The sequence below is a fragment of the Salmo salar genome, unplaced genomic scaffold, assembly GCF_905237065.1.
Source record: "Salmo salar unplaced genomic scaffold, Ssal_v3.1, whole genome shotgun sequence".
NCBI lineage: Eukaryota > Metazoa > Chordata > Actinopteri > Salmoniformes > Salmonidae > Salmo > Salmo salar.
This window is the reverse complement of record NW_025547400.1, coordinates 45001-65000: the sequence shown is the minus strand read 5'-3', so window position 1 is coordinate 65000 and position 20000 is coordinate 45001. Positions and strand designations below refer to the sequence as shown.

Genomic DNA, 20000 nt, shown 5'->3' with positions numbered 1-20000 from the left:
ATGTAACCCTGTCCACTGTCTGTCCATGTAACCCTGTCCACTGTCTGTCCATGTAACACTGTCCACTGTCTGTCCCATGTAACCCTGTCCACTGTCTGTCCCATGTAACCCTGTCCACTGTCTGTCCATGTAACCCTGTCCACTGTCTGTCCATGTAACCCTGTCCACTGTCTGTCCATGTAACCCTGTCCTCTGTCTGTCCCATGTAACCCTGTCCTCTGTCTGTCCATGTAACACTGTCCACTGTCTGTCCATGTAACCCTGTCCTCTGTCTGTCCCATGTAACCCTGTCCACTGTCTGTCCATGTAACACTGTCCACTGTCTGTCCCATGTAACCCTGTCCTCTGTCTGTCCATGTAACCCTGTCCACTGTCTGTCCATGTAACCCTGTCCACTGTCTGTCCCATGTAACCCTGTCCACTGTCTGTCCCATGTAACCCTGTCCACTGTCTGTCCCATGTAACCCTGTCCACTGTCTGTCCCATGTAACCCTGTCCACTGTCTGTCCATGTAACCCTGTCCACTGTCTGTCCCATGTAACCCTGTCCACTGTCTGTCCATGTAACCCTGTCCACTGTCTGTCCCATGTAACCCTGTCCACTGTCTGTCCATGTAACCCTGTCCACTGTCTGTCCCATGTAACCCTGTCCACTGTCTGTCCCATGTAACCCTGTCCACTGTCTGTCCCATGTAACCCTGTCCACAGTCTGTCCATGTAACCCTGTCCACTGTCTGTCCCATGTAACCCTGTCCACTGTCTGTCCCATGTAACCCTGTCCACTGTCTGTCCCATGTAACCCTGTCCACTGTCTGTCCATGTAACCCTGTCCACTGTCTGTCCCATGTAACCCTGTCCACTGTCTGTCCATGTAACCCTGTCCACTGTCTGTCCATGTAACCCTGTCCACTGTCTGTCCCATGTAACCCTGTCCACTGTCTGTCCCATGTAACCCTGTCCACTGTCTGTCCATGTAACACTGTTTAATTAATGGTATTGGCTGTCCCGTGTCCCGTGTGGCTCAGCTGGTAGAGCATGGTGTTTGCAACGCCAGGGTTGTGGGTTCGATTCCCAGTACGGAGAATATAATGTATGAAATGTATGCATTCACTACTGTAAGTCGCTCTGGATAAGAGCGTCTGCTAAATGACTAAAATGTCCATGTAACACTGTGTGTGTGTGTGTGTGTGTGTGTGTGTGTGTGTGTGTGTGTGTGTGTGTGTGTGTGTGTGTGTGTGTGTGTGTGTGTGTGTGTGTGTGTGTGTGTGTGTGTGTGTGTGTGTGTGAAAATGGCGACAGTGTTTTGACTCACAGTCTCTCGAGCTCCTTCAGGTCCTGGAAGGCTCCTCTCTCTACCACACTGATCTTATTCTCCATCAACTGGCTGTGGGGGGAGAGAAGGGGAGAAAGAGAGGGAGGAGAAGGGGAGAAAGAGAGATGAGAGAAAGGAGGGGGAGGGGGGTGAGAGAAAGGAGGGGGAGGGGAGAGATGGGGGAGGGGAGAGAGAGAGGGGAGATATGGGGGGAGGTGAGAGAGAGGTGGAGAAAGAGAGGTAAGGAGGAGAGGGAGAGGAGAGAGAGAGAGAGAGAGGGGAGATATGGGGGAGGTGAGGAGGGGAGAGAAAGGAGCGGGAGAGAGAAAGAGAGGTGACGAGGGGAGAGAAAGGAGAGAGAGAGAAAGAGAGGTGACGAGGGGAGAGAGAGAGAAAGAACAGGTGGAGAGACAGCAACACCATTAGACACCAACCAAATCATGAGAAAACAAAAAGATAATTACTTGACACATTGGAAAGAATTAACCAAAAAACAGAGCAAACTAGAATGTTATTTGTCCCTAAACAGAGAGAACACAGTGGCAGAATACCTGACCACTGTGACTGACCCAAACTTAAGGAAAGCTTTGACTATGTACAGACTCAGTGAGCATAGCCTTGCTATTGAGAAAGGCCGCCGCAGGCAGACCTGGCTCTCAAGAGAAGATAGGCTATGTTGCAACACTGCCCACAAAATGAGGTGGAAACTGAGCTGCACTTCCTAACTTCCTGCCCAAATGTATGACCATATTAGAGACACATATTTCCCTCAGATTACACAGACCCACAAAGAATTCGAAAACAAACCCAATCTTGATAAACTCCCATATCTACTGGGTGAAATACCACAGTGTCCATCACAACAGCAAGATTTGTGACCAGTTGCCACAAGAAAAGGTCAACCAGTGAAGAACAAACACCATTGTAAATTAATAAAAAAAACATATTTATGTTTATGTAACCGGTGTGAAACGGCTAGCTAGTTAGCAGGGGGCCGCTGCTCTTGTGGTAACGATGGGTAACGATGTTTTGCAGAGATATATTTTAAGTTGTTGACGTATGCAGAGGGTCCCTGGTTCGAGCCCAGGTTGGGGCGAAAGGGACACTTAACTAATTATACATCATTACAACACTGTAGTATATAGACATAATTTATAATTAATTATACATCATTACAACACTGTAGTATATAGACATAATTTATAACTAATTATACATCATTACAACACTGTAGTATATAGACATAATTTATAACTAATTATACATCATTACAACACTGTAGTATATTGACATAATTTATAATTAATTATACATCATTACAACACTGTAGTATATAGACATAATTTATAACTAATTATACATCATTACAACACTGTAGTATATAGACATAATTTATAACTAATTATACATCATTACAACACTGTAGTATATAGACATAATTTATAACTAATTATACATCATTACAACACTGTAGTATATAGACATAACTTATAACAAATTATACATCATTACAACACTGTAGTAAATAGACATAATTTGAAATGTATTTTATTATTTTTGTTTACCGTTAATATTTATTGTTTATTTCTCTTTTGTTTATTATCTATTTCACTCCGCTTTTGCGATTTTAACGTATGTTTTCCCCCCCATGTCAATAAAGATCCTTAAATTGAAATTGGATAGAATTGACAAAGAGGTTATTTTAGTGTGTTGATAGGACAAGTCATACACACACACACACACACACACACACACACACACAGAGAGAGAGACACACACACACACACACACACACACACACACACACACACAGACAGAGAGACACACACACACAGACAGAGAGAGAGACACACACACACACACACAGACACAGACACACACACACACACACACAGACTATATATTTTAAGGACATCATCTCTTAGAAGTATGTGAGAAATTCCTACCCCACAATGCCTTTCACTTTAAACAGTCGAGCAACACCCAACACAAAACAGTCTCTTTATAAGAGAGACACCAAACCCAGCAAAAGGAGAAATCCTAAACCTGAAAACATACAAAGGTAAGAAACCTGTTTCTACAAGTCTGTCTGTCTCTCTGTCTGTGTCTCTGTCTTTCTGTTCTCTGTCTGTCTCTGTGTCTGTGTCTCTGTCTGTGTCTCTCTCTCTCTCTCTCTCTCTGCTCTTCTTGTCTCTCTCTCTGTCTCTGTCTCTGTCTCTTCTCTCTCTCTCTCTCTCTCTCTCTCTCTCTCTCTCTCTCTCTCTCTCTCTCTCTCTCTCTCTCTCTCTCTCTCTCTCTCTCTCTCTCTCTCTCTCTCTCTCTCTCTCTCTCTCCTCCTTCTCTGAGCTGCATTCCTCCATCCGCGGTTTCACATACCCACCCGAGCGATATCTCTTTCCGTCTTTCAGTCCTTTCGCTCTCTCTAAACACTTCCTGTGTTGTTTAAATGAGGGTAACACATGTCCCCCCCGGGGGGGGGCCGACGGCTGGTTAAAATAACTCTCCCCTAGTCTAACACGTCCCATAGAGATTAACACCGAGGAGAGGCTGCGAACAGATACAGATACAGAACTCACTACTTTAAACAGGTGCTGCTGTCTGACAAGCCATGGAGACACACACACACACACACACACACACACACACACACACACACACACACACACACACACACACACACACACACACGACACAGACACAGACACACAGACACAGACAGACAGACAGACAGACAGACAGACAGACAGACAGACAGACAGACAGACAGACAGACAGACAGACAGACAGACAGACAGACAGACAGACAGACAGACAGACAGCAGTCTTCATTAGGCTACATGACAGACAGACATACAGTTGAAGTTGGAAGTTTACATACACCTTAGCCAAAAACATTTAAACTAAGTTTTTCACAATTCCTGATTTCCTTGTAAAAATTCTCTATCTTAGGTCAGTTAGGATCACCACTTTATTTTAAGAATGTGAAATGTCAGAATAATAGTAGAGAGATTTATTTATTTCAGCTTTTATTTCTTTCATCACATTCCCAGTGGGTCAGAAGTTTACATATAAACTCAATTAGTATTTGGTAGCATTGCCTTTAAATTGTTTAACTTGGGTCAAACGTTTCGGGTAGCCTTCCACAAGCTTCCCACAATAAGTTGGTGTAACTGAGTCAGGTTTGTAGGCCTCCTTGCTCGCACATGATTTTTCAGTTCTGCCCACAAATTTTCTATGTGATTGAGGTCAGGGCTTTGTGATGGCCGCTCCAATACCTTGACTTTGTTGTCCTTAAGCCATTTTGCCACAACTTTGGAAGTATGCTTGGGGTCATTGTCCGTTTGGAAGACCCATTTGTGACCAAGCTTTAACTTCCTGACTGATGTCTTGAGATGTTGCTTCAATATATCCACATATTTTTCCTTCCTCATGTTGCCATCTATTTTGTGAAGTGCACCAGCCCCTCCTGCAGCAAAGCACCCCCACAACATGATGCTGCCACCCCCGTGCTTCACGGTTGGGATGGTGTTCTTCGGCTTGCAAGCTTCCCCTTTTTCCTCCAATCATAACGATGGTCATTATGGCCAAGCAGTTCTATTTTTGTTTCATCAGACCAGAGGACATTTCTCCAAAAAGTATGATCTTTGTCCCTATGTGCAGTTGCAAACCGTAGTCTGGCTTTTTTATGGTGGTTTTGGAGCAGTGGCTTCTTCCTTGCTGAGTGGCCTTTCAGGTTATGTCGATATAGGTCTCGTTTTACTGTGGATATAGATACTTTTGTACCTGTTTCCTCCAGCATCTCCACAAGGTCCTTTGCTGTTGTTCTGGGATTGATTTGCACTTTTCGCACCAAAGTCCGTTCATCTCTAGGAGACAGAACGCGTCTCCTTCCTGAGCGGTATGACGGCTGCGTGGTCCCATGGTGTTTATACTTGCGTACTATTGTTTGTACAGATGAACGTGGTACCTTCAGGCGTTTGGAAATTGCTCCCAAGGATGAACCAGACTTGTGGAGGTCTGCAAATTTTTTTCTGAGGTCTTGGCTGATTTCTTTTGATTTTCCCATGATGTCAAACAAAAAGACACCTTTAATTGGCTGAAATGATGTCAATTAGCCTATTAGACGCTTCTAAAGCCATGACATCATTTTCTGGAATTTTCCAAGCTGTTTAAAGGCACAGTCAACTTAGTGTATGTAAACTTCTGACCCACTGGAATTGTGATACAGTGAATTATAAGTGAAACAATCTGTCTGTAAACAATTGTTGGACAAATTACTTGTGTCATGCACAAAGTAGATGTCCTAACCGACTTGCCAAAACTATAGTTTGTTAACAAGAAATTTGTGGAGTGGTTGAAAAAACAAGTTTTAATGACTCCAACATAAATGTATATAATCTTCCGATTTCAACTGTAACTTTGTAATATTCTGATTTTTCAAGGGTACCAGCCCCCTACTTCCTGCGGCTATGGCCTAATGTGCTGTTAATGCCTGTGTACTTCCTATTTATAAACATTTTTAAAAAAAACAAAATGCTTTTTGCCATTTATACTGAACAAAACCATAAACTCTACATATAAAGTGTTGACCCTGAAATAAAAGATCCCAGTGTAACGCTCGTCGTAGAGAGGGGACCAAGATGCATCGTGGCACGTGTTCATGATTGTTTTATTTGAATCAAACAAACACTCGAACCAAGATAGCAAAGGGAAAAACGAACGCGCACAGTTCCGTCAGGTACAGAAAACACAAAACAGAAAACAACTACCCACCAACACAGGTGGGAAAAAAGGCTGCCTAAGTATGGTTCCTAATCAGAGACAACGATAGACAGCTGCCTCTGATTAGGAACCATACTCGGCCCAAAACAAAGAAATACAAAAACATAGAATTCCCACCCCCACACCCTGACCTAACCACATAGAGAAACAAACCCTCTCTCTCAGGTCAGGGCGTGTTGGTCCTAAAATAAAAGCCCTGAAATAAAAGCCCTGAAATAAAAGCCCTGAAATAAAAGCCCTGAAATAAAAGCCCTGAAATAAAAGCCCTGAAATAAAAGCCCTGAAATAAAAGCCCTGAAATAAAAGCCCTGAAATAAAAGCCCTGAAATAAAAGCCCTGAAATAAAAGCCCTAAAATAAAAGATTCCAGAAATGTTCCAGACGCACAAGAAGCTTATTTCACTGAAAAATGTTGTTCACAAATTTGTTTACATCCCCTGTTAGTGAGCACCCATCCACCTGAGGCATATCAAGAAGCTGATTAAACAGCATTATCGTTACATAGGTGCACCTTGTGCTGGGGGACAATAAAAGGCCACTCTAAAATGTGCAGTTTTTGTCACACAAGACAATGCTACAGATGTCTCATGTTTTTGAGGGAGTGTGCAAATTGGCTGACAGCAGGAATTTCCACCAGAGCTGTTGGCAGTGAATTGAATGTTCATTTCTCTACCATAAGCCGCTTCCAACTTCTTTTTAGAGAATTTAGCAGTACGTCCAACCGGCCTCACAACCGCAGACCACGTCAGCCCAGGACCTCCACACCCGGCTACTTCACCTGCGGGGATCGTCTGAGACCAGCCACCCTTGACAGCTGATGTAACTGAGAAGTATTTCTGTCTGAAATAATGTCCTTTTGTGGTAAAAATTAATAGTAATTTTGATTGGCTGGGCGTTGCTCCCAAATGGATGGACCTTTTTCCTCCCAGGCCCACCTATAGTTTCACCGCTGCCCAGTCATGTGAAATCCATAGATTAGGGAATAATGAATTTTATTTCATTTGACTGATTTCCTTAATAAATTAACTGTAACTCGGTAAAAATCATTGAAATTGTTTAATCTTGCGTTGATTTTTGTTCAGTAAAGTTTTATTTGATGAAATGAAAACAAGCAAAACCTCCCCTTTTAGTCTTAGTAGTCAAGACTGTCGATTAAAGGGATTGGCTCCTGAAACCACTTGGAAATAAATCTTAAATCACCAAAGGTTTATTCAAATATAAAAAGTTCGAGAGGAGTAAAACAGTGAGTCGACATTCCCTTTTTACCTCTGTATTGTAGACAGATCCACATTATTTTAGCCATGCAGGAGGCAGATCCACATTATTTTAACCATGCAGGAGGCAGATCCACATTGTTTTAACCATGCAGGAGGCAGATACACATTATTTTAGCCATGCAGGAGGCAGATCCACATTGTTTTAGCCATGCAGGAGGCTGATCCACATTATTTTAGCCATGCAGGAGGCAGATCCACATTGTTTTAGCCACGCAGGAGGCAGATCCACATTATTTTAACCATGCAGGAGGCAGATCCACATTATTTTAGCCATGCAGGAGGCAGATCCACATTATTTTAGCCATGCAGGAGGCAGATCCACATTATTTTAGCCATGCAGGAGGCAGATCCACATTGTTTTAGCCATGCAGGAGGCAGACCCACATTATTTTAACCATGCAGGAGGCAGATCCACATTGTTTTAACCATGCAGGAGGCAGATCCACATTGTTTTAACCATGCAGGAGGCAGATCCACATTATTTTAACCATGCAGGAGGCAGACCCACATTATTTTAACCATGCAGGTCCCGTTTTAAACGTGCATAAAACCCTCCTATCCGTTATTTAGGCTACGTGTCCATGCCGATCATGAAACGAGGAGATGAGAACCTCTCTGAACACCAGATAACCTTGTATTATTTAATCGTTATCTGAGACCCGTTTTACGTTTTTAATTTTACAACCCAACTTACCAGAAGGATTCAACTTCCTGGTTTATCAGTGACAACGTCTGAGAGAGAGAGAGAGAGAGAGAGAGAGAGAGAGAGAGAGAGAGAGAGAGAGAGAGAGAGAGAGAGAGAGAGAGAGAGAGAGAGAGAGACGAGAGAGAGAGAGAGAGAGAGAGAGAGAGAGAGAGAGAGAGAGAGAGAGAGAGAGAGAGAGAGAGAGAGACAGAGAGAGAGAGAGAGAGAGAGAGAGCAGAGAGAGAGAGAAAGAGAGAGAGAGAGAGAGAGAGAGAGAGTGCAACCACTGCACCACAGCAGAACCTGAGACGGAGCTACATTTCCTGACAAAATGTCAAAAATATAAAACAATTAGAGAGTGTCATTTCCCCAAATTTGAAACCCTTATTCAAGGTTTCACAGACCTCTCTGATGAGGACAGGCTACCCGTCCTGTTGGGGGAGGACGCAGAGAGCTGTGGGTTGGCAGCGCACTACATTGCTGCCTGCCATAAGTTGAGGGACAGAGTCTGACAGACCAATAAACCTGCACATGTCCTCTACTGTATGATTATTGTTATTGTTCAATGTGTTGGTTATTTTGACCCTTGGTTATTGTTGTTACTGTTGTCCCGTTGACAATATTTGATTCTCATTTTTATTTATTTTTATATTGTAAATATCCAAAATAAGCTTTGGCAATATGTATATTGTTACGTCATGCCAATAAAGCGAATTGAATTGAAAAAATTGAGAGAGACAGAGAGAGAGAGAGAGAGAGAGAGAGAGAGAGAGAACAGAGAGAGACAGAGAGAGAGAGAGAGAGAGAGAGAGACAGAGAGAGAGACAGAGACAGAGAGAGAGAGAGAGAGAGAGAGAGAGAGAGACAGAGAGAGAGAGAGAGAGAGAGAGAGAGAGAGAGAGAGAGAGAGAGAGAGAGGGAGAGAGAGAGAGAGAGAGAGAGAGAGAGAGAGAGAGAGAGAGAGAGAGAGAGAGAGAGAGAGAGAGAGAGAGAGAGGGGAGAGAGAGAGAGAGAGAGAGAGATGTGCGAACGCGACGTGATCTGTAAGATGGTTCTGCCATCATGTTCATAAAAAAACCACAGGCCTATTTAGGACGCAGTGGAACGGTGAGGGGGACATTCGCCCTCTCTCTCTATTCATATAGGATCTCTGTCCAGCTACTGTGAACGGCGTGGATGTGCATTAAAATCCAAAATTTCTTGTTAAAAAATTTAAAACAAGCTGTAAAGTTGTTTAGAATATAAAGGAAATTATTCATTCTCTTTTTTTTTTACGTTTTTTTTTTGAGGCCTTATCAATAATGAATGAATTGTTGCTTATTGACGATGTTTGGCATGTCCACGCTCAGCCATAATGCAAATTACAGTAAACTACATACTGTATTTACAGTAGACCTAGCCCCTATATCAGAGTGAATACCATGTAGACTACATACTGTATTTACAGTAGACGTAGCCCCTATATCAGAGTGAATACCTTGTAGACTACATACTGTATTTACAGTAGACCTAGCCCCTATACCAGAGTGAATACTATGTAGACTACATACTGTATTTACAGTAGACCTAGCCCCTACATCAGAGTGAATACCTTGTAGACTACATACTGTATTTACAGTAGACCTAGCCCCTATATCAGTGTGCATGCTATGTAGACTACATACTGAATTTACAGTAGACCTAGCACCTATATCAGAGTGAATACATTGTAGACTACATACTGTATTTACAGTAGACCTAGCCCCTATTCCAGTGTGAATATCTTGTAGACTACATTCTGTATTTACAGTAGACCCAGCCCCTATATCAGAGTGAATACCTTGTAGACTACATACTGTATTTACAGTAGACCTAGCTTCTATATCAGAGTGAATACCATGTAGACTACATACTGTATTTACAGTAGACCTAGCCCCTATATCAGTGTGAATACCATGTAGACTACATACTGTATTTACAGTAGACCCAGCCCCTATATCAGAGTGAATACTATGTAGACTACATACTGTATTTACAGTAGACCCAGCCCCTATATCAGAGTGAATACCTTGTAGACTACATACTGTATTTACAGTAGACCTAGCCCCTATATCAGAGTTAATGCTATGTAGACTACATACTGTATTTTCAGTAGACCCAGCCCCTATACCAGAGTGAATACCATGTAGACTACATACTGTATTTACAGTAGACCCAGCCCCTATATCAGAGTGAATACCTTGTAGACTACATACTGTATTTACAGTAGACGTAGCCCCTATATCAGAGTGAATACTATGTAGACTACATACTGTATTTACAGTAGACCTAGCCCCCTATATCAGAGTGAATACTATGTAGACTACATACTGTATTTACAGTAGACCTAGCCCCCCTATATCAGAGTGAATGCCTTGTAGACTACATACTGTATTTACAGTAAGACCTAGCCCCTATATCAGAGTGAATACCTTGTAGACTACATACTGTATTTACAGTAGACCCAGCCCCTATATCAGAGTGAATACCTTGTAGACTACATACTGTATTTACAGTAGACCCAGCCCCTATATCAGAGTGAATGCTATGTAGACTACATACTGTATTTACAGTAGACCCAGCCCCTATATCAGAGTGAATACTATGTAGACTACATACTGTATTTACAGTAGACCTAGCCCCTATATCAGAGTGAATACTATGTAGACTACATACTGTATTTACAGTAGACGCAGCCCCTATATCAGAGTGAATGCTATGTAGACTACATACTGTATTTACAGTAGACCCAGCCCCTACATCAGAGTGAATACTATGTAGACTACATACTGTATTTACAGTAGACCTAGCCCCTACATCAGAGTGAATACTATGTAGACTACATACTGTATTTACAGTAGACCTAGCCCCTATATCAGTGTGAATACCTTGTAGACTACATACTGTATTTACAGTAGACCCAGCCCCTATATCAGAGTGAATACCTTGTAGACTACATACTGTATTTACAGTAGACCTAGCCCCTATACCAGAGTGAATACTATGTAGACTACATACTGTATTTACAGTAGACCTAGCCCCTATATCAGAGTGAATACCTTGTAGACTACATACTGTATTTACAGTAGACCTAGCCCCTATACCAGAGTGAATACCTTGTAGACTACATACTGTATTTACAGTAGACCTAGCCCCTATATCAGAGTGAATGCTATGTAGACTACATACTGTATTTACAGTAGACCCAGCCCCTATATCAGAGTGAATACCTTGTAGAATACATACTGTATTTACAGTAGACCTAGCCCCTATATCAGAGTGAATACTATGTAGACTACATACTGTATTTACAGTAGACCTAGCCCCTATATCAGAGTGAATACTATGTAGACTACATACTGTATTTACAGTAGACCTAGGCCCTATATCAGAGTGAATACTATGTAGACTACATACTGTATTTACAGTAGACCTAGGCCCTACATCAGAGTGAATACTATGTAGACTACATACTGTATTTACAGTAGACCTAGGCCCTACATCAGAGTGAATACTATGTAGACTACATACTGTATTTACAGTAGACCTAGCCCCTATATCAGTGTGCATACTATGTAGACTACATACTGTATTTACAGTAGACCCAGCCCCTATATCAGAGTGAATACATTGTAGACTACATACTGTATTTACAGTAGACCTAGCCCCTATATCAGAGTGAATACCTTGTAGACTACATACTGTATTTACAGTAGACCTAGCCCCTATACCAGAGTGAATACCTTGTAGACTACATACTGTATTTACAGTAGACCTAGCCCCTATATCAGAGTGAATGCTATGAAGACTACATACTGTATTTACAGTAGACCCAGCCCCTATATCAGAGTGAATACCTTGTAGACTACATACTGTATTTACAGTAGACCTAGCCCCTATATCAGAGTGAATACTATGTAGACTACATACTGAATTTACAGTAGACCTAGGCCCTATATCAGAGTGAATAATATGTAGACTACATACTGTATTTACAGTAGACCTAGCCCCTATATCAGAGTGAATGCTATGAAGACTACATACTGTATTTACAGTAGGCCTAGCCACTATATCAGAGTGAATACCTTGTAAACTACATACTGTATTTACAGTAGACCCAGCCCCTATATCAGAGTGAATACCTTGTAGACTACATACTGTATTTACAGTAGGGCTAGCCTCTATTTCAGTGTGAATACCTTGAAGACTACATACTGTATTTACAGTAAACCTAGCCCCTATATCAGTGTGAATACCTTGTAGACTACATACTGTATTTACAGTAGACCTAGCCCATATATCAGTGTGAATACCTTGTAGACTACATACTGCATTTACAGTAGACCTAGCCCCTATATCAGTGTGAATACCTTGTAGACTACAAACTGTATTTACAGTAGACCTAGCCCCTATATCAGTGTGAATACCTTGTAGACTACAAACTGTATTTACAGTAGACCTAGCCCCTATACCAGAGTGAATACTATGTAGACTACATACTGTATTTACAGTAGACCTAGCCCCTATATCAGAGTGAATACCTTTTAGACTACATACTGTATTTACAGTAGACCTAGCCCCTATATCAGAGTGAATACTATGTAGACTACATACTGTATTTACAGTAGACCTAGGCCCTATATCAGAGTGAATACTATGTAGACTACATACTGTATTTACAGTAGACCTAGGCCCTATATCAGAGTGAATACTATGTAGACTACATACTGTATTTACAGTAGACCCAGCCCCTATATCAGAGTGAATACCTTGTAGACTACATACTGTATTTACAGTAGACCTAGCCCCTATATCAGAGTGAATGCTATGTAGACTACATACTGTATTTACAGTAGACCCAGCCCCTATATCAGAGTGAATACCTTGTAGACTACATACTGTATTTACAGTAGACCTAGCCCCTATATCAGAGTGAATGCCATGTAGACTACATACTGTATTTACAGTAGACCCAGCACCTATATCAGAGTGAATACCTTGTAGACTACATACTGTATTTACAGTAGACCTAGCCCCTATATCAGAGTGAATACCATGTAGACTACATACTGTATTTACAGTAGACCTAGCCCCTATATCAGAGTGAATACCTTGTAGACTACATACTGTATTTACAGTAGACCCAGCCCCTATATCAGAGTGAATACCTTGTAGACTACATACTGTATTTACAGTAGGGCTAGCCCCTATATCAGTGTGAATACCTTGAAAACTACATACTGTATTTACAGTAGACCCAGCCCCTATATCAGTGTGAATACCTTGTAGACTACATACTGTATTTACAGTAGACCTAGCCCATATATCAGTGTGAATACCTTGTAGACTACATACTGTATTTACAGTAGACCTAGCCCCTATATCAGTGTGAATACCTTGTAGACTACAAACTGTATTTACAGTAGACCTAGCCCCTATATCAGTGTGAATACCTTGTAGACTACAAACTGTATTTACAGTAGACCTAGCCCCTATACCAGAGTGAATACTATGTAGACTACATACTGTATTTACAGTAGACCTAGCCCCTATATCAGAGTGAATACCTTGTAGACTACATACTGTATTTACAGTAGACCTAGCCCCTATATCAGAGTGAATACTATGTAGACTACATACTGTATTTACAGTAGACGTAGGCCCTATATCAGAGTGAATACTATGTAGACTACATACTGTATTTACAGTAGACCTAGGCCCTACATCAGAGTGAATACTATGTAGACTACATACTGTATTTACAGTAGACCTAGCCCCTATATCAGTGTGCATACTATGTAGACTACATACTGTATTTACAGTAGACCTAGCCCCTATATCAGAGTGAATGCTATGTAGACTACAAACTGTATTTACAGTAGACCCAGCCCCTATATCAGAGTGAATACCTTGTAGACTACATGCTGTATTTACAGTAGACCTAGCCCCTATATCAGATTGAATACCTTGTAGACTACATACTGTATTTACAGTAGACCTAGCACCTATATCAGAGTGAATACCTTGTAGACTACATACTGTATTTACAGTAGACCTAGCCCCTATATCAGAGTGAATACTATGTAGACTACATACTGTATTTACAGTAGGCCTAGCCACTATATCAGAGTGAATACCTTGTAAACTACATACTGTATTTACAGTAGACCCAGCCCCTATATCAGAGTGAATACCTTGTAGACTACATACTGTATTTACAGTAGGGCTAGCCCCTATTTCAGTGTGAATACCTTGAAGACTACATACTGTATTTACAGTAGACCTAGCCCCTATATCAGTGTGAATACCTTGTAGACTACATACTGTATTTACAGTAGACCTAGCTTATATATCAGAGTGAATACTATGTAGACTACATACTGTATTTACAGTAGACCTAGCCCCTATATCAGAGTGAATACCTTGTAGACTACATACTGTATTTACAGTAGACCTAGCCCCTATATCAGTGTGAATACCTTGTAGACTACATACTGTATTTACAGTAGACCTAGCCCCTATATCAGTGTGAATACCTTGTAGACTACAAACTGTATTTACAGTAGACCTAGCCCCTATATCAGTGTGAATACCTTGTAGACTACAAACTGTATTTACAGTAGACCTAGCCCCTATACCAGAGTGAATACTATGTAGACTACATACTGTATTTACAGTAGACCTAGCCCCTATATCAGAGTGAATACCTTGTAGACTACATACTGTATTTACAGTAGACCTAGCCCCTATATCAGAGTGAATACTATGTAGACTACATACTGTATTTACAGTAGACGTAGGCCCTATATCAGAGTGAATACTATGTAGACTACATACTGTATTTACAGTAGACCTAGGCCCTATATCAGAGTGAATACTATGTAGACTACATACTGTATTTACAGTAGACCTAGCCCCTATATCAGTGTGCATACTATGTAGACTACATACTGTATTTACAGTAGACCCAGCCCCTATATCAGAGTGAATACATTGTAGACTACATACTGTATTTACAGTAGACCTAGCCCCTATATCAGAGTGAATACTATGTAGACTACATACTGTATTTACAGTAGACGTAGGCCCTATATCAGAGTGAATACTATGTAGACTACATACTGTATTTACAGTAGACCTAGCCCCTATATCAGAGTGAATACTATGTAGACTACATACTGTATTTACAGTAGACCCAGCCCCTATATCAGAGTGAATACCTTGTAGACTACATACTGTATTTACAGTAGACCTAGCCCCTATATCAGAGTGAATACCTTGTAGACTACATACTGTATTTACAGTAGACCTAGCCCCTATACCAGAGTGAATACCTTGTAGACTACATACTGTATTTACAGTAGGGCTAGCCCCTATTTCAGTGTGAATATCTTGAAGACTACATACTGTATTTACAGTAGACCTAGCCCCTATATCAGTGTGAATACCTTGTAGACTACATACTGTATTTACAGTAGACCTAGCTTATATATCAGAGTGAATACTATGTAGACTACATACTGTATTTACAGTAGACCTAGCCCCTATATCAGAGTGAATACCTTGTAGACTACATACTGTATTTACAGTAGACCTAGCCCCTATATCAGTGTGAATACCTTGTAGACTACATACTGTATTTACAGTAGACCTAGCCCCTATATCAGAGTGAATACCTTGTAGACTACATACTGTATTTACAGTAGACCTAGCCCCTATATCAGAGTGAATACCTTGTAGACTACATACTGTATTTACAGTAGACCTAGCACCTATATCAGAGTGAATACCTTGTAGACTACATACTGTATTTACAGTAGACCTAGCCCCTATATCAGAGTGAATACTATGTAGACTACATACTGTATTTACAGTAGGCCTAGCCACTATATCAGAGTGAATACCTTGTAGACTACATACTGTATTTACAGTAGACCCAGCCCCTATATCAGAGTGAATACCTTGTAGACTACATACTGTATTTACAGTAGGGCTAGCCCCTATTTCAGTGTGAATACCTTGAAGACTACATACTGTATTTACAGTAGACCTAGCCCCTATATCAGTGTGAATACCTTGTAGACTACATACTGTATTTACAGTAGACCTAGCTTATATATCAGAGTGAATACTATGTAGACTACATACTGTATTTACAGTAGACCCAGCCCCTATATCAGAGTGAATACCTTGTAGACTACATACTGTATTTACAGTAGACCTAGCCCCTATATCAGAGTGAATACCTTGTAGACTACATACTGTATTTACAGTAGACCTAGCCCCTATATCAGAGTGAATACCTTGTAGACTACATACTGTATTTACAGTAGACCTAGCCCCTATATCAGAGTGAATACTATGTAGACTACATACTGTATTTACAGTAGACCCAGCCCCTATATCAGTGTGAATACCTTGTAGACTACATACTGTATTTACAGTAGACCTAGCTTATATATCAGAGTGAATACTATGTAGACTACATACTGTATTTACAGTAGACCTAGCCCCTATATCAGAGTGAATACTATGTAGACTACATACTGTATTTACAGTAGACCTAGCCCCTATATCAGAGTGAATACTATGTAGACTACATACTATATTTACAGTAGACGTAGGCCCTATATCAGAGTGAATACTATGTAGACTACATACTGTATTTACAGTAGACCTAGGCCCTACATCAGAGTGAATACTATGTAGACTACATACTGTATTTACAGTAGACCTAGGCCCTACATCAGAGTGAATACTATGTAGACTACATACTGTATTTACAGTAGACCTAGCCCCTATACCAGAGTGAATACCTTGTAGACTACATACTGTATTTACAGTAGACCTAGCCCCTATATCAGAGTGAATACTATGTAGACTACATACTGTATTTACAGTAGACCTAGGCCCTACATCAGAGTGAATACCTTGTAGACTACATACTGTATTTACAGTAGACCCAGCCCCTATATCAGAGTGAATACCTTGTAGACTACATACTGTATTTACAGTAGACCTAGCCCCTATATCAGAGTGAATACCTTGTAGACTACATACTGTATTTACAGTAGACCTAGCCCCTATATCAGAGTGAATACCTTGTAGACTACATACTGTATTTACAGTAGACCTAGCCCCTATATCAGAGTGAATACTATGTAGACTACATACTGTATTTACAGTAGGCCTAGCCACTATATCAGAGTGAATACCTTGTAGACTACATACTGTATTTACAGTAGACCCAGCCCCTATATCAGAGTGAATACCTTGTAGACTACATACTGTATTTACAGTAGACGGCTAGCCCCTATATCAGTGTGAATACTATGTAGACTACATACTGTATTTACAGTAGACCTAGCCCCTACATCAGAGTGAATACCATGTAGACTACATACTGTATTTACAGTAGACCTAGCCCCTATATCAGAGTGAATACCTTGTAGACTACATACTGTATTTACAGTAGACGTAGGCCCTATATCAGAGTGAATACCTTGTAGACTACATACTGTATTTACAGTAGACCTAGCCCCTACATCAGAGTGAATACCATGTAGACTACATACTGTATTTACAGTAGACCTAGCCCCTACATCAGAGTGAATACTTTGTAGACTACATACTGTATTTACAGTAGACCTAGCCCCTATATCAGTGTGCATACTTTGTAGACTACATACTGTATTTAAAGTAGACCCAGCCCCTATATCAGAGTGAATACCTTGTAGACTACATACTGTATTTACAGTAGACCTAGCCCCTATATCAGAGTGAATACCATGTAGACTACATACTGTATTTACAGTAGACCTAGCCCCTATATCAGAGTGAATACCTTGTAGACTACATACTGTATTTACAGTAGACCCTAGCCCCTATACCAGAGTGAATACCTTGTAGACTACATACTGTATTTACAGTAGACCTAGCCCCTATATCAGAGTGAATACTTTGAAGACTACATACTGTATTTACAGTAGACCTAGCCCCTATATCAGAGTGAATACCTTGTAGAATACATACTGTATTTACAGTAGACCTAGCCCCTATATCAGAGTGAATACCATGTAGACTACATACTGTATTTACAGTAGACCTAGCCCCTATACCAGAGTGAATACCTTGTAGACTACATACTGTATTTACAGTAGACCTAGCCCCTATATCAGAGTGAATACCTTGCAGACTACATACTGTATTTACAGTAGACCTAGCCCCTATATCAGTGTGAATACTTTGTAGACTACATACTGTATTTACAGTAGACCTAGGCCCTATATCAGTGTGAATACCATGTAGACTACATACTGTATTTACAGTAGGCCTAGCCCCTATATCAGTGTGAATACCTTGTAGACTACATACTGTATTTACAGTAGACCTAGCCCCTATATCAGAGTGAATACCTTGTAGACTACATACTGTATTTACAGTAGACCCAGCCCCTATATCAGAGTGAATACCTTGTAGACTACATACTGTATTTACAGTAGACCTAGCCCCTATATCAGAGTGAATACCTTGTAGACTACATACTGTATTTACAGTAGACCTAGCCCCCATATCAGAGTGAATACCTTGTAGACTACATACTGTATTTACAGTAGACCTAGCCCCTATATCAGAGTGAATACTATGTAGACTACATACTGTATTTACAGTAGACCTAGCCCCTATACCAGAGTGAATACCTTGTAGACTACATACTGTATTTACAGTAGACCCAGTCCCTATATCAGAGTGAATACCTTGTAGACTACATACTGTATTTACAGTAGACCCAGCCCCTATATCAGAGTGAATACCTTGTAGACTACATACTGTATTTACAGTAGGCCTAGCCCCTATTTCAGTGTGAATATCTTGAAGACTACATACTGTATTTACAGTAGACCCAGCCCCTATATCAGTGTGAATACCTTGTAGACTACATGCTGTATTTACAGTAGACCTAGCCCCTATATCAGAGTGAATACCTTGTAGACTACATACTGTATTTACAGTAGACCTAGCACCTATATCAGAGTGAATACCTTGTAGACTACATACTGTATTTACAGTAGACCTAGCCCCTATATCAGAGTGAATACCTTGTAGACTACATACTGTATTTACAGTAGGCCTAGCCCCTATATCAGAGTGAATACCTTGTAGACTACATACTGTATTTACAGTAGACCTAGCCCCTATATCAGTGTGAATACCTTGTAGACTACAAACTGTATTTACAGTAGACATAGCCCCTATATCAGAGTGAATACCTTGTAGACTACATACTGTATTTACAGTAAGACCCAGCCCCTATACCAGAGTGAATACCTTGTAGACTACATACTGTATTTACAGTAGGGCTAGCCCCTATTTCAGTGTGAATACCTTGAAGACTACATACTGTATTTACAGTAGACCTAGCCCCTATATCAGTGTGAATACCTTGTAGACTACATACTGTATTTACAGTAGACCTAGCTTATATATCAGAGTGAATACTATGTAGACTACATACTGTATTTACAGTAGACCTAGCCCCTATATCAGAGTGAATACCTTGTAGACTACATACTGTATTTACAGTAGACCTAGCCCCTATATTAGTGTGAATACCTTGTAGACTACATACTGTATTTACAGTAGACCTAGCCCCTATATCAGAGTGAATACCTTGTAGACTACATACTGTATTTACAGTAGACCTAGCCCCTATATCAGTGTGAATACCTTGTAGACTACATACTGTATTTACAGTAGACATAGCCCCTATATCAGTGTGAATACCTTGTAGACTACATACTGTATTTACAGTAGACCTAGCCCCTATACCAGAGTGAATACCTTGTAGACTACATACTGTATTTACAGTAGGCCTAGGCCCTATATCAGTGTGAATACCTTATAGACTACATACTGTATTTACAGTAG

The 20000-nt window shown here is 40.6% G+C and overlaps 1 protein-coding gene across 1 annotated transcript in view; it reads right to left on the bottom strand.

Moving 5' to 3' along the window:
* LOC106593125 (slit homolog 2 protein) overlaps window positions 1-20000 on the bottom strand; it is a gene marked incomplete at its 3' end in the record, with an annotated part of 51382 nt that overhangs the window by 10528 nt on the left and 20854 nt on the right. Inside the window, 1 exon segment of the mRNA XM_045711227.1 lies at window positions 1312-1383. Within this exon segment, the coding sequence (XP_045567183.1) occupies window positions 1312-1383 (72 nt within the window).